This window comes from Rhinoderma darwinii, chromosome 7 (assembly GCF_050947455.1).
Source record: "Rhinoderma darwinii isolate aRhiDar2 chromosome 7, aRhiDar2.hap1, whole genome shotgun sequence".
NCBI classification, from domain to species: Eukaryota; Metazoa; Chordata; class Amphibia; order Anura; family Rhinodermatidae; genus Rhinoderma; species Rhinoderma darwinii.
The window spans coordinates 46116224-46130268 of record NC_134693.1 but is presented as its reverse complement, the minus strand read 5'-3'; the positions used below and the strand labels follow the sequence as shown (position 1 = coordinate 46130268).

General features: G+C 41.9%; 1 protein-coding gene across 1 annotated transcript in view; it reads left to right on the top strand.

Moving 5' to 3' along the window:
• The window catches only part of LOC142657160 (dimethylaniline monooxygenase [N-oxide-forming] 2-like), a 44330-nt gene extending 40265 nt beyond the window's left edge, over positions 1–4065 (top strand). The window contains exons 8-10 of the mRNA XM_075832211.1: positions 891–1246; positions 1817–1889; positions 3673–4065. Of these exons, the coding sequence (XP_075688326.1) occupies positions 891–1246; positions 1817–1889; positions 3673–4024 (781 nt within the window). The 3' untranslated portion in view covers positions 4025–4065. The remainder of the gene's footprint in view (positions 1–890; positions 1247–1816; positions 1890–3672) is intronic.
• Positions 4066–14045: the final 9980 nt, after the last annotated feature.

Sequence of the window (14045 nt, the reverse complement as noted above, 5' to 3'; positions counted from 1 at the left end):
CTGATGACCTGTTTTGTGGATCAGTTGTCAGAAAGTGGAAAACCCCCTTTAATATTATTTTGTTCTACAAAATCATCTAGGCCTTTTTTAAAGTCATGAACTGTTCCTGCTGTGATCTGATCCTGAGGTAGGCTATTCCACAAATTCACAGTTTTTATAGTTAAGAATGCTTGTTGTTTTTGGAGAGTGAACTTTTTTCCTCCAGATGGAGGGAGTGTCCTGTGTACAATCTCCCCAGAACACACAGGAACAGGTTTTCATCATATTTATTTTGTACATGCCATTTACTTATACAAGTTAATCATGTCCCCCCTCCTAAGACGTCTATACTCAAAACTAAATACATTTATTTATTGTGCAGTTATTCACCCCATTTGGTGTTGTAGAAGCCTCTACACTTGACTAAATTTGTTTTAACATGATCGTGAAGGTTTCAGCATTGTGAGAAACTAGACATGGACAGCACAATCCACAATATATACGTTGATCTGAGCCGCTAGGCATAATTTCGAAACATGAACATGAGGTTCTTTGTAAACATTTTGATCAAACTGTATAAGCCCACTTGCCACTTCACGGCGACCTCTTTAAAGTGGGTCCCTAGTCTATCTATCTGATCGTGAAGGTTTGTGTCCATCATGTGATGTTGGTCTGACTTGCAGTTGACATTTTTGTTGAGCACCGTGGTATTAAATGTGGTTAAAGGCCGGGCCCTCTGCGAGAAGGTAAAATGTTAAAATATATTTATTTTTATACCCTATGAATAGATGAACGTGGCATTTTCTTCTTCTTCTTCTTCTTTTTTTTTTTTACATTAAGTATTGAATTATATTAAATGCCAGTGTGTTTTTTTGCTGATTTTTTATTTTTTTTGTCCTTTGTTTTAATAGTACCCAATTTAAAGAGCCCTTATTCAATGATGAACTTCCAAGTCGCATTACTTGTGGATATGTGATCGTAAAACCAAATGTTACAGAATTCACAGAAACATCTGTGAAGTTTGATGATGGAAATATTGAGGAAGACATCGATGCTGTTATTTTTGCCACGGGATATAATTTTTTATTCCCCTTCTTGGATGAAACCATTATTAAAGTTGAAGACCTTAAAAAAAGTTTATATAGAAACATATTTCCGGTAAACTTGGAAAAGCCCACACTAGGGGTAATAGGACTCATTCAACCTCTTGGTCCTATTATGACTTCTTCAGAAATGCAAGCTCGTTGGGTGACCAGGGTTTTCAAAGGTAAGGCAATAGAAAAGTATAGTATTTTTATCACATCAATATTAAAGTTTATGAACTAATATGCTACTTGCAATATGTCAAAGAAAATACATTTAACTCATAACTACAAAGATAGCAGAGCAAATTCTGTCATTTGTCACAGCTCATCTCGATATCACAGCATATTTCATTATGATGAGAAACTCTGGTAAGAAAATGATTTTTCCACTGAATATTCGTTAGAGATGGTTTATTCATCAAATTAAAAAAAAATTGGGCTATGTTTTCTTGATAAGCAGTGGTCCTTATGTGTTTGGGCTGCTGCTTAGCAATGAAAGATGTGCACCATATATGACAACACTAGACCTCGCCAATCTCATATGTAGGTGAAGATAGTAGCAGGACTCAGCATTGAATTGTGGAGTATATATTTATTTTTATAATATTACGGTTGTGGAGGAGCCTGGGGGAGCAGCAGAGGGACTATTCTTTCAGTGTCAAATGTAGCGTGATATCATGATAAACAGAAAATGGAATTCCAAGTAGGTCATAGTATGACCTTAATCTATGAAATTTTGTCTTGCTCTGCAGGTTTGTGCGTATTACCACCACCAGATGTTCTCATGAGGGACATTGAAAAGGAGAGGGAAATAGCCATAAACAGGTAGCTATACTTTATTTTAATTGAATGGGGCTGAGCAGCAGTACCAGACAAAGACACATGTATAGATACGCAGCTGTATCTGGAATCACACTGGGGGGCAGATCCTCGCAGACAGGCCGGACTGGCAATCTGGCATTTTTGGCAAATGGCAGATGAACTGGTGCACAGTGGGCCGGCCGGTCTAAGCCTCGCATACATGTAACTGCATAGTAGTGTACTCGAGCATAACAGTACATGACCACTAATCAAACACAGAGCCTTAGGACTGTAAGGAGGAGAAGCAGAGATATAGGTGGGATCTATGTATATATAATCTCCCATTTCACTTTTGCTCACAAAGACCAGCGGCTGGTCCCCTGTGCTAGTGCTGGTCAGTAAGAATGGGCTGTACATTCTTAGCTGCCTGACCCTCTTGTTTGCAAGAGGATGCAGCAGAAAGTGCTGCTAGGAATGTAATGGTTGGTATAGACTGCGTGGAGGGTGGATTCTCATCCACTCTGGAAGCGCTGATTGGTGGAACACGTAATGCTTCTACTGGTGAGCGTTCTACCAATCAATAGTTCTCCTTTGTAACCGAAAAGCTCTGATTTGCTCAGTGTGGCATTACATTTCTTCCTGCTTAGCAGTTCCAGCCGCGTGGAGCAACGTGGTAGCTTCTGAAAGTTTTATGGTCGGGATGGGGGGACCCCCTATTTTCAGATAGATGTGGGTTCCAGCTCTGAGATCTGCACCTATCAGACATGTATGGCATATCCTGTTGGTATATCATAAATGTCTTAGATTGGAAAACCCTTTTATAAGAAGCCCGACTCAAGTTTTGCCCTGGGAGAAGTCAAAAGTTGACGCCACGTGGACTTTTATGCATTGCTATATGCCATTTTTTTAAATATATGTTTGAGGGTATGAATAAACCCCATCAAATTGTTGGAGGTTTTATTGCACAATGTCCGTGTGTTGTGTTTTTCCACTGAATAGTGGACGCACCATTTATGAGACCATCTCAGACTGAAGGTGGGGACCATTACCGTCCAGCGGGGATTTACATGTAGTCCTGAAACAGGTGGAGATGAAGGAATGCTGTATCCCCTTTTGCATTGTGGACACTGATAGGAAACAGTTGTTGTGCTCTATTATATTTGTGAATTTTGAAGAAATTGGACACTTTTCTTTATACTGTTGCTGCACCAAGATGTCCTCATTTTATAATTTCCCTGCAACACCACCACAGCTTTATACAGTGCCCAGTCAAATCAATGGGTTGTCGGTGTAATGCAGGACAGGATAGGTCCATAAGACTGAGAGATGCTCTATGTAACCATTCTATACTTTCACAAAGAGATGAAGATCTTTACCCAGAACTCCCTAATTGGGTATTTAAAAGTGTGTTGTTTTTTTTTTGGGGGGTATTTTTATTTGAATGAGGCAACCCCCTTTCAAAGGGGTTATTCCAAAAGTGATGTAGTAGTTATCTGCATGAAGGATGACCCTCTATGTGTGAAAGAGATGAACAAACATAACACTTTTGAGGATGATTGCTGAGATTTGCCTATGTTGACAACCTCTAAAAGCTGAGATATGAGATGGTCGGTTTTGCAAATTATTATTTTTTCCTTACTACGTGTGTGTGTGTGTGTGTGTGTGTGTGTGTGTTGGGGGGGGGGGGGGGGGATTTTTGTTAACAAGTGCTAAAAGTCCACGATCTAGATTTAGCATAATTGGAAATAACATTAATATTGCCAAATAATCATGAACCTGTATCTCTGTTCTTATCTTTTTTACACAGGTTTGGTCCAAGAAGAGAAACTGCTCTACAGGTAGATTACATTGAATACTTGGATGAACTTTCAACAGACATAGGCTGTAAGCCGAATATTTTGGGACTTTTCATGACAGACCCAGTTCTAGCGCTCACAGTCTTATTTGGACCTTGCACACCAGCTCAGTTTCGCTTGACCGGCCCAGGAAAATGGTCAATGGCAAGGAAGCAAATAATGACCACGTGGGATCGAATTTTAAAGCCAACGAAAACCCGTGTTGTGAAAAAACAAGATAAGGCTTCAATGTCAATGATATTTGGACTCGGGAGTCTGTGTGTTCTTGCTTTGCTATTAGCTATGATTTTGTACAAAAACTAATAAATTACAAAAAGTTGCTATAGTAGCTTTGAACCTTTATCGGTCGCTAGATTTTTTTTAAAGACCTTTTACTAAAATAATGTTTGAAATAAACTTTATTGTTCGTTGGAACTATTTTTCTAATGTGCAGTCATAGTTAAGAGATGGATGCACAGATATTATTTATACTAAGCAGCTAATTTGCAGTATCCAACTATTACTATTGTAATAGTGCTCATCATTCTATATGCAGATCTTAATCCCTTCTCTCTCCATCAGGCCATGATTTCATTGAGAGGTGAGATCACTAAAGCTGACCGAAATTACTTAGATGGCTCAAAAATACACTGTCTTTCTGTTCTTTAAACCATCAGCTTCTTCTATGTCAGCTTCCTGGAGTCCATCAGAGCGAGAGCCGCTTCTTGTCAGCGACTTTTTCTGCCCCACAGAGGGAGGTACTAAGTGGGGGGGGGGGAGGAGACTCCCTATCATATGACCTAATAGGGTATATAAAGTAAACAGGGGTAATTCTGATAGGACAACCCCTTTAAGATTGCATAGGAAATTTTATTACTATCAGGAAGTATTCACAATGGCTATAATGATGCAACAGAGAGGTCTGACCCCTTCATCCCATTTTTTGGCTATCTTGTACTCATGTCACAACCATGCTTACGGTTTGATGCAACATTTTTTATGCCTTTGTACTAGTTATATATGCTCAGGGATTTAGGCGGTTTTGGGGATATTCTCTATTTGGCCGCTTATCAGGGTGGCAACCCCCAATGAATTTGGTCCAGCATGATGTGTTGTTTTAAATGTTTTTAAATATGCTTATGTAGTGTGCTAATTTCTAACAAACTCATTTTTGCGTAATTTAAAGTGACATACCCATATGTGTGTTGTTTTGCAGACATACTGTATAAGATTACTGTCTGCTGGGGCCTGTATCTAAGCCTACCTTGTTATAGGCTTAGATACATGGTCTAACAGACAGTATCACACATGGGCCCTGTATCTAAGCCTATCACATGTGTTACTAATGGTTTTTTTTGTGTTTGTGTTTATCAATAAAATGTTTAATGAGGGTTGTGTGGGGGTTTCTTATTTCAATAAAATATTTTTTCTATGTCTTTGTATTTTCCTTTAAAGAGGCTCTGTCACCAGATTATAAATGCCCTATCTCCTACATAATCTGATCGGCGCTGGAATGTAGATAAGAGCAGTGGTTTTTATTTTGAAAAACTATCATTTTTGAGCAAGTTATGAGCAATTTTAGATTTAGTTTCTTAATGCCCAACTGGGTGTGTTTTTACTTTTGACCAAGTGGGTGTTGTAAAGAAGTGTATGAGGCTGGCCAATCAGTGACCAATCAGTGTCCTGCACTTCTCATTGTTCCAGCCCAGCATGATCCACAGCACAGTGAGATTGTGCAGTGAAAGAAGCTGGGCTGGAACAATGAGAAGTGTATGTCACTGATTGGTCACTGATTGGTCAGCCTCATACACTCCTTTACAACACCCAGTTGGGCATTAAGAAACGAAATCTAAAATTGCTCATAACTTGCTAAAAAATGATCGTTTTTCAAAATAAAAACCACTGCTGTTATGTACATTCCAGCGCCGATCAGATTATGTAGGAGATAGGGCATTTATAATCTGGTGACAGAGCCTCTTTAAGCTTTATTACTACTGCTTCCGTAATGGCCACTGGCTGATTGACCGCATCCATTACTAAGGCGGGCTTAGTGTTAGCCAGTGCGGAGGCTAACACTAACACCCATTATTATCCTGGTACCCACCATGGGTACTGGGAAGAGCCGGGTACAATCCAGTACCTGATCATCTGTAGCGATGGCCTGGCACTGGGACAGCCGCAGGCTGGTATTATTAGGCTGGGAAAACCAAAAACTGTGGCCCTTCCCACCCTGGTAATGCTAGGCTGCTGTGTTGTATCTGTCTGGTTATGAAAATTGGGGGGGGGAACTCACGTCATTTTTTTTTAGTTTATTTATTTTTTAAATAATTGGAAAAAATGACATGCCCCCCCACCCCATTTTTCATAACCAGCCAGATACAACATAGAAGCAGCAGCCTAGCATTACCATGATGAGAAGGGCCACTGTTTTTGGCTTTTCGCAGCGTAATAACACCAGCCTGCGGCTGCCCCATTGCCCACCCGTCCCTGCAGATGATCGGGTACTGGATAGTACCCAGCTCTTCCCGGTACCCTTGGTGGCGGTGGGTACTAGGGTAATAATGAGGGTTAGTGTTAGTCTCTGCACAATTTGACACTAAGCCCCGCCTTAGTACTGGACGCTGTCAATCAGCCAGCAGATATTAATAAGACAGTAGTAATAAAGTTTAAAAAAAAAACAAGGACATAAAAAATTATTTTATTGGGAATAAAAAAACACACAACCCTCGTTAACCATTTTATTGAGAATAAAAAAAGCCATGATCCAAGTATTCCTCGAATCCGATGTAGTCCAACAACCGAACCTGTAAAAAAACACAAACACCCAAAAAAATGTGTAACACATAAAAAACCAAACAATTATTATTCTCACCTTTCCTGGGTCCAGTGCTGGAGCCGCAAAGTCAGCGAGCTGGGCCCTATATGTAATCCTATCATGTGTGATACTGTCTGCTGAGCCACTGTATCTAATCCTATCCATAGCTATAGGGTCAGAGTGCTACAGATATGCTGTCTCATATAATATATATATATATATATATATATATATATATATATCTATATATATCTAGATAGATAGATAGATAGATAGATAGATAGATAGATAGATAGATAGATAGATAGATAGATAGATAGATAGATAGATACACACATTTTTTTTTGGGGGGGGGGTGCACATATGTTCATACAAGGATACTTACTGCTGGGGCCCTGTATCTAAGTCTATCATGTGTGATACTGATTGCTGGGGCACTGTATCTAAGTTTATCATGTGTGATACCGTCTGCTGGGCCATGTCGCTAAACCTATCATGTATGATACTGTCTGCTGGTGGGTATGTGAGAATACCTACAGAGGACTGCATGGCACTGTCTACAAGGGGGATGTATGGCAGGGGGACTGTGTGTGTGGAACCATACAGGGGGGGTTGTGACACTATATACAGGGGGCATTATGTGGGGAACTCTCTACAGGTGTATTTGATTAGAGCCATGAGACATAACTTTGCTTGGGGCCCCAGAAATGGCAAATTTGCCCCTGAGTGTTAGTACAAAGATACTTACTGCTGGGGCCCTGTATCTAAGGCTATATTCACAAACGTAACTGATTTATGCATGTAAAAAACCTGTGTAAATCTGTCCATGTGCGTTTCGTTTTTGAATCAGTGCGCTTTGCGTGTGGCATGTATTTCACGCACTTACAAGCACATTTTTTTTTCAATGGAGTTGATGCGTGAAACACGGACAGCACACAGATGTCGTCCGTGTGCTGTCCGTGGTTTTCACGTGCCATTTGACTTCAATGTGCGACTAGGTGCGTGAAAACGCACTAATATAGGTCATGCAGTGAAACAGTCGCTGGGTGAAAACACACGCATTTGTGTATAGCCCCATTGAAATCAATGGGTCCGTGTGCTGTGCGTTATTTCAACGCAAAGCGCACGGGTGAGATTCACCCTCGTCTGAATGAGCCCTAAGTATATCATGTGTGATACTGTCTCCTGGGGCTCTGTATCTAAGCCTATCATGTGTGATACTGTCTGCTGAGACGATGCATCCAATTCTATTGATGCGTGCTTTACCCATGTGATAGCAACTGTCTGGTGTTACAGTCTTGAGCACCACCAGCAGCGTAACAATATGATGATATTATAGGGATGAAATCTCTATGAGAATTCCTCCAGGACCTATTGGGGGTACTTAAAGGGAATGTGTTGCCAGAAAAACATGTTTGTTTTTTTTTTAATTGAACATTTAGTGTGTAGGTGATTAAACATTGTTCAAATTTTTTTTATTTTTTTCACGAGTCAGGAAATATTATAAATTAGATTCTAATTTATAATATTTCCCATTGCTGGTCACTAGATGGAGCTATTCCCAAAATTGCAGCATTGCAAAATTGGGTAAAAAGCCCTCGCTCTAGTGAGCTCTCAGCATCCCCCCCTCCTTTATCCTGGCTAGTGCCGGGATAAACGAGGGGTTTGAACGGTGTAACCTCCTACACTGTGTGTCGCCATTTTTTGAGCTAACACACAGTGTAGTAGGTTTACATACAGTAGTAAACACACACAAACACGAACATACATTGAAATCTCTTACCTGCTCCTGCCGCCGCGGCTCCCTCCGGCCCGTCCGCTCCGTCTGCTGCCGCTGGTCCAAGTGCACAAATCCGGAAGCCGCGACCGGAAGTAGTAATATTACTGTCCGGCCGCGACTTCCGGTCCACAGGAAAATGGCGCCGGACGGCGCCAATTTCAAATTGGACTGTGTGGGAGCGGCGCATGCGCAGTTCCCACACAGACGCCGTACACACAAGTGAATGGGACGGGAGCCGTTCGCAGTCCCTATGGGACTGTGGCTGCCATATTCCATGTCTGTATGTGTCGTTAATCGACACACACAGAAATGGAACAAAAAATGGCAGCCCCCATAGGGAAGAAAAAGTGTAAAAATAAGAAAAAGTAAAACACAAACACACAAATAAATATAAATGTTTTTAATAAAGCACTAACATCTTGAACATATGAAAAAAAATTTTGTGATGACACTGTTCCTTTAAGGACTGTAGTTGGGAAACACTGAGATAGATCAATAACATTTCATATCTGAATTCGTTTTTTCTATACTTCAAGACCTTTTTACACAAGATGATTATTGCTCAGATCTGAAAGATAATGAGCATTTATGAGCAAATCGATTAACAAGAAATGATCAAATATTTTTCATTGTTGCTAAAATTGAACCTTCATAATTAAAAAGTTTAAACAATACATGTTTCACATACCACCTGCCCTTAAAATGTAAACAGAAAGTCTCAACGGATGGCAAATATTGCTACTTGGCGATCACTTAATAATAATCACATCATATAACCAGTTATATTAAACTATTTTAAAAATGTTTGTATCTTTGCAAGTATATACTGTACAATAACTGATTGTGAAAATGTTATTACAGCCTTGGCTAACAGTTGCAATAAAATGACAAAATTGCCCGGACAGAAGCCTTAACTTCAATCATTAATAGACAAATATGCGTCTAAATGTCTGTAAACAATGCAATATAATACTGTAATAGCAGACACAGTTAGGGCCTTAAAAATATATATACTGTGCTTTAGTCTCTACGTATGGACGGTCCATGCCTGCTCTTCATTTCCTTCATTTCTGACTGCTTGGCTTTCGATGTTGCATTAAATGGGTATTCCAATCATATAATCAACCTCTGGAACCCATCTGACCTTGAAATCTAAAGGCCCGGAAACCCTTCGGCTTATTACCTTCACAGTGGCACTTCCATCCATCTGCTGGGCAGGAAACCGCACTACATCTCCAAGTAAATGGGCCTGTGTTGTAGCTTCCTACTTGGCGGGTGGCCAGCAGTGCCATTGTGCAGAGAAAAACTTTTATGCGCCACAGCGCTAAACTGGCATTGGGGCCTCTTCATTCTGAGTATTATGGGGATTTCGGCAGTTATAACCGCACCGATCAACAAGTGATGGCATATGCTAGAGATATGCCATCAGTTGTAACAGTGGGTAAACCAAGGAGAAAAAAAAGAGATGCACGTGTTTTGTGTATATGACCCGGTGTCTTATATTCTTAGATGTACTTTATGTAGTTCACCTTTCCATAAAGATCCTGCTTATACTTTAAATAAATATGCAGAAAAATAATAAAATTGTTGGTTTAATACGATTACTATTTTTATTGCTTTTATAAGTAACTTGAAATATTTTGTAGATAATTCTTAAACATTTCATGCACAAATTGCATATTTACTATACAAAAAGTGGAGCCAGAAGATTGTTGATATACAAAGATTAGTCAAGTAAGACTGACTATGCTAATTAATAATCTCTTATGATCTGTAACCCTTGGTGTAGCGTTTCATTTATTTGAGGTGGCCATACACATTAGGCTTTGTTCACATATCCGCCAGGGCTCTATTCTGACATTCTGTCGGAGCTTTCCGTCAGAATGGAGCCCTGACTGAAACTAACGGAAACCATAGGTTTCCGTTTCCATCACCAATGATTTAGAAGGTGACGGATCCGGTGCCAATGGTTTCCATTTGTCTCAGTTGTGCAAGGATTCTGTCGTTTTGACGGGATGAATACCGTAGTCAACTGAGACAAACGAAAACCATTGGCACCGGATCCGTTGCCATTGAAATCAATGGTTATGGAAATGAAAACCCATGGTTTCAGTCAGGACTCCATTCTGACAGAAAGCTCAGACGGAATGTCGGAATAGAGCCCTGACGGCATCTGGACTTCGCTGCTGGGAGACTACCAGGTCGTTACCTCATAAGGTGGTCCTGGTCAGAATATTGGCTGGCCCAGTGGACCAAGATACAACGGTGCAGCACACCGAGGGTACAGGCACAGGAAGCTTCAGGCTCATCACAGGTAGTTGGATACAAACTGGCAGTAGACAGCGGGATGCAGGCTGATGGCAGATAACAAAATACTAGTTGGTAGCAGGATGCAGACTGGCAACGGGCAGCTGGATGCAGACTGGCAGCAGATAGCTGGACACAGGCTGCAGCAGATAGCTGGATACAGGCAGGAAGCGTATAGCTGGATACAGGCTGGTAGCCGATAACTGTATACAGGCGGATAACAGATAGCAGGTGTGGATTGGAATCTGGATTCAAATAAGCCTTTGCAGGACACAATTACGTTGCACCAAAGTTGCTCAGGCAACAGGAGAATTGCGGAGTTGCCTTAAATAGTCCAGGAGCAACAAGGGATTGATTAATGGAGTTTTGAATTGCTCACACTGGCTATTTAAGAAGCAGCCAGAGCACACGTGTGCATCCTAAGACGAGATCAGAAGGGTGCAGGAGTGCATTACACTGGGCAAGGGGGCCCCATTGAAAAATGTGGCATGGGGCCCCGCACCTTCTAGTTATGCTCATGGCTGTCATTCTTATGTGGGTTCCCGTGACTGTCACTCTAATCGAGGGTCCAGATAGTGGAGGCAAAAACTGTATGAAGATCAAGACCTGTAACTAAGTCCTAGAGCAGAGAATGACCAAATGATGAAGTGTCAAAGTCCTCATGCGTATAGTGCAGATTTTGTTGCAGATTTGCTGCTGATGAAGAAATGCTGCTTGTGTGAACTTACCCTTAAAGGCAGCCTGTACGTAGTAAACCAATGAGTGACAAGTTTATTACAGTATATACCGGCTGACATATAATGTAGTGAGTGCACACATATGCTCACATGTATGTAGTGAGCATACTGTAGATGTGTGATCATGTATGTAACTTTGCTCATCTGGGTGTGTGCATGCAGTGACTATGCATATGAGTGCATGTATGTATTGAGCATATTGTGCTTATGTATTTAGTGATCTGGGCAGACCCTTTCAAATGTTTTCTATAGAGCCCAGTATTTATTTTTAGTTAGCCCTTGTTCATGGGGAGCTGTAGCTGTCATTGTTAATAAAATCATAGTGACGAATAAACACACCACCATTCTTCACCACAAACGCAGACACGGCCCAATTCACCTCCACTCGAGTCTGTAGCTGTCACTGTTAATAAGGGCACCCTAATGGTACTATTAATGGGGACACCCTGATACCACTATTACTGAGGTCACTGTGGTGGCTCTGTTAATAGGGGCGTCTTGATGAAACTACTAGTCGGTACAAATATGAGGGTACTTTCATTATTCTCACATTGTTTCTATTACTCTATTCCCACTTTTATAGCAAATGCATATCCATACATCTTGCATATCTGTCATTTGACTGGTTGATATGATCTGTGACTTCAGATACGTCTCTGAATGTCTAATGGTCCAGTTTCTAGCAAAAATATGAAATATCAGAAGCTTGGCCAGTTAACTAAGTAAAATATGCCAACATTCAGGTTTTCTACTGTTCTAGTATGTATTGATGTTTGCACTATTAAACCTGGTTACACAACATAAGGTGGAAAATCACAAGTTGTATGACCAAGTATAAAAACTAAGAAAGTAAAACAGAAAATGATATCTGGCTACAACAACATAACATTCATAACAGCAAGTACAAGCAGGCTGATGGATATAATCAACTTACTAAGTAAATAGAAATGGTAATCTGGTTAAAGGGGTTGCCTTTGCACTGACAACTGATTACCTATCCCCAGGATAGGTCATCAGTATAGGATCGGTGGGGGTCTGACACCCAGACCCCGCACCGATAAGCTGCTCCAGTTGCCTCCGGGCAGCAGATGTCCATGCCGGAAGCAGATGGCTCCGGTCACAGAATAGGAGCAAAGTTGCTGGCGGCAGCTGGTTTCAGTGGTGCCACCGCCCCGTCAGAGAGGCAGCAGGCCGCCGTCATGGATGGTGCGGCCCTGGTGCCCCCCCCACCTTCCCTCTTAGTTGCGCTCAGGGAACATTCCCCGCCTGTCCCCCCTAGCTATGCCTCTGCATACGGTAGTTACATTCTATTTAAAAGCAAAAAAGTTGAAGGAATTCTAGAAAAAACACTGGAATATTTAGTTGGCCAATGTTATATTTTTACGTAGTCCTAGAGCAGAGAATGACCAATTGATGACCTCTACATTAGGGCCCAATTATTTGGACTTGATGTGGATTTTCTGTGTAGATTCAGCTCAAAAATACACAGCAAACTACAGTGCAATGTATGTGAATGGGATATTAAAAACCTGTGTTAAACTCCTCCTGTGTTTAGTGCAGATTTTGTTGCAAAGAAATGCTGACTGTGTGGACTTACCCTTATAGGCAGCCTGTACGTGGTAAACCAATGAGTGATAAGTTTACTATATATACCGGCTGACTTATAATGTATTGAGTGCACACATATGCTCACATGTATGTAGTGAGCACAGTGTCGGACTGACTCTGGCCCACCGGAGGACCAGAAGATCTTTTGTTGGGCCCAGGTAGCAAGCTGCTTTTATCTGGCAGCGGAACAGAGCGACATTGTCCCCGCTGCTTACTCTTGTAGGCAGGGCCGCCCAGCACATAACATTTATTCCTCACACCCGGTGGCGTTGCTAGCACTGGGGGGCCCCAGTGCTAGAGACTGCCACATTCAATTGTATCTGCATGCTCAGGATGCAGATACAATTGAATACTATAGGTTGCAGGCCACGATAGGCCTGCAGCCTATAAGGCGCTGGGAAGAATCCATGCGAAGGCCGACGTGATGACGTCACTGCATCACGCTGGCCTACGAAAGGGTCCCATCTCGGCGTCCCGAGACTGTAGAGCAGCTCCATCCGTTGCGGGTACGGGGCTAGGTAAGTAAAAAAAAATTATGTTTGTGGGGCTGTGTGCAAGGGGAGGGTCTAAGTGGCACTGTCTACAGTGGGGGGCTGTGTGGCACTAACTACAGTGGGGGGCTGTGTGGCACTGACTACAGTGGGGGACTGTGTGGCACTATCTACAGCGGGAGCTGTAACACTATTTACAAGAGGGGGCTGTGTGTGGCACTATCGACAAGAGGGAGGGACTGTGTGTGGCACTATCTACAAGAGGGGGACTGTCTACAAGAGAGGGGCTGTGTGTGGCACTATCTACAATTGGGGAGCTGTGTGTGGCCCTATCTACAAGAGACGGGCTGTGTGTGGCACTATCTACAGGAGGGGGGCTGTGTGTGGCACTATGTACAGGGGGCTGTGTGTGGCGCTATCTGCAGGGAGCTGTGTGTGACACTATTATTTTTTTGGGGGTAAAGGGGGTATTTTTATAGTGTGTGGCCCCAAGGGTGCATTATTTCCATCTGGGGCACTATAAATGGTGAGGTTTTTGTAGAGGGTGGGGAGGTGCTAGATAAGTAAGAAGCCAAAGATGTTTGTGTTGCAAATTCTGCAGTGGCGA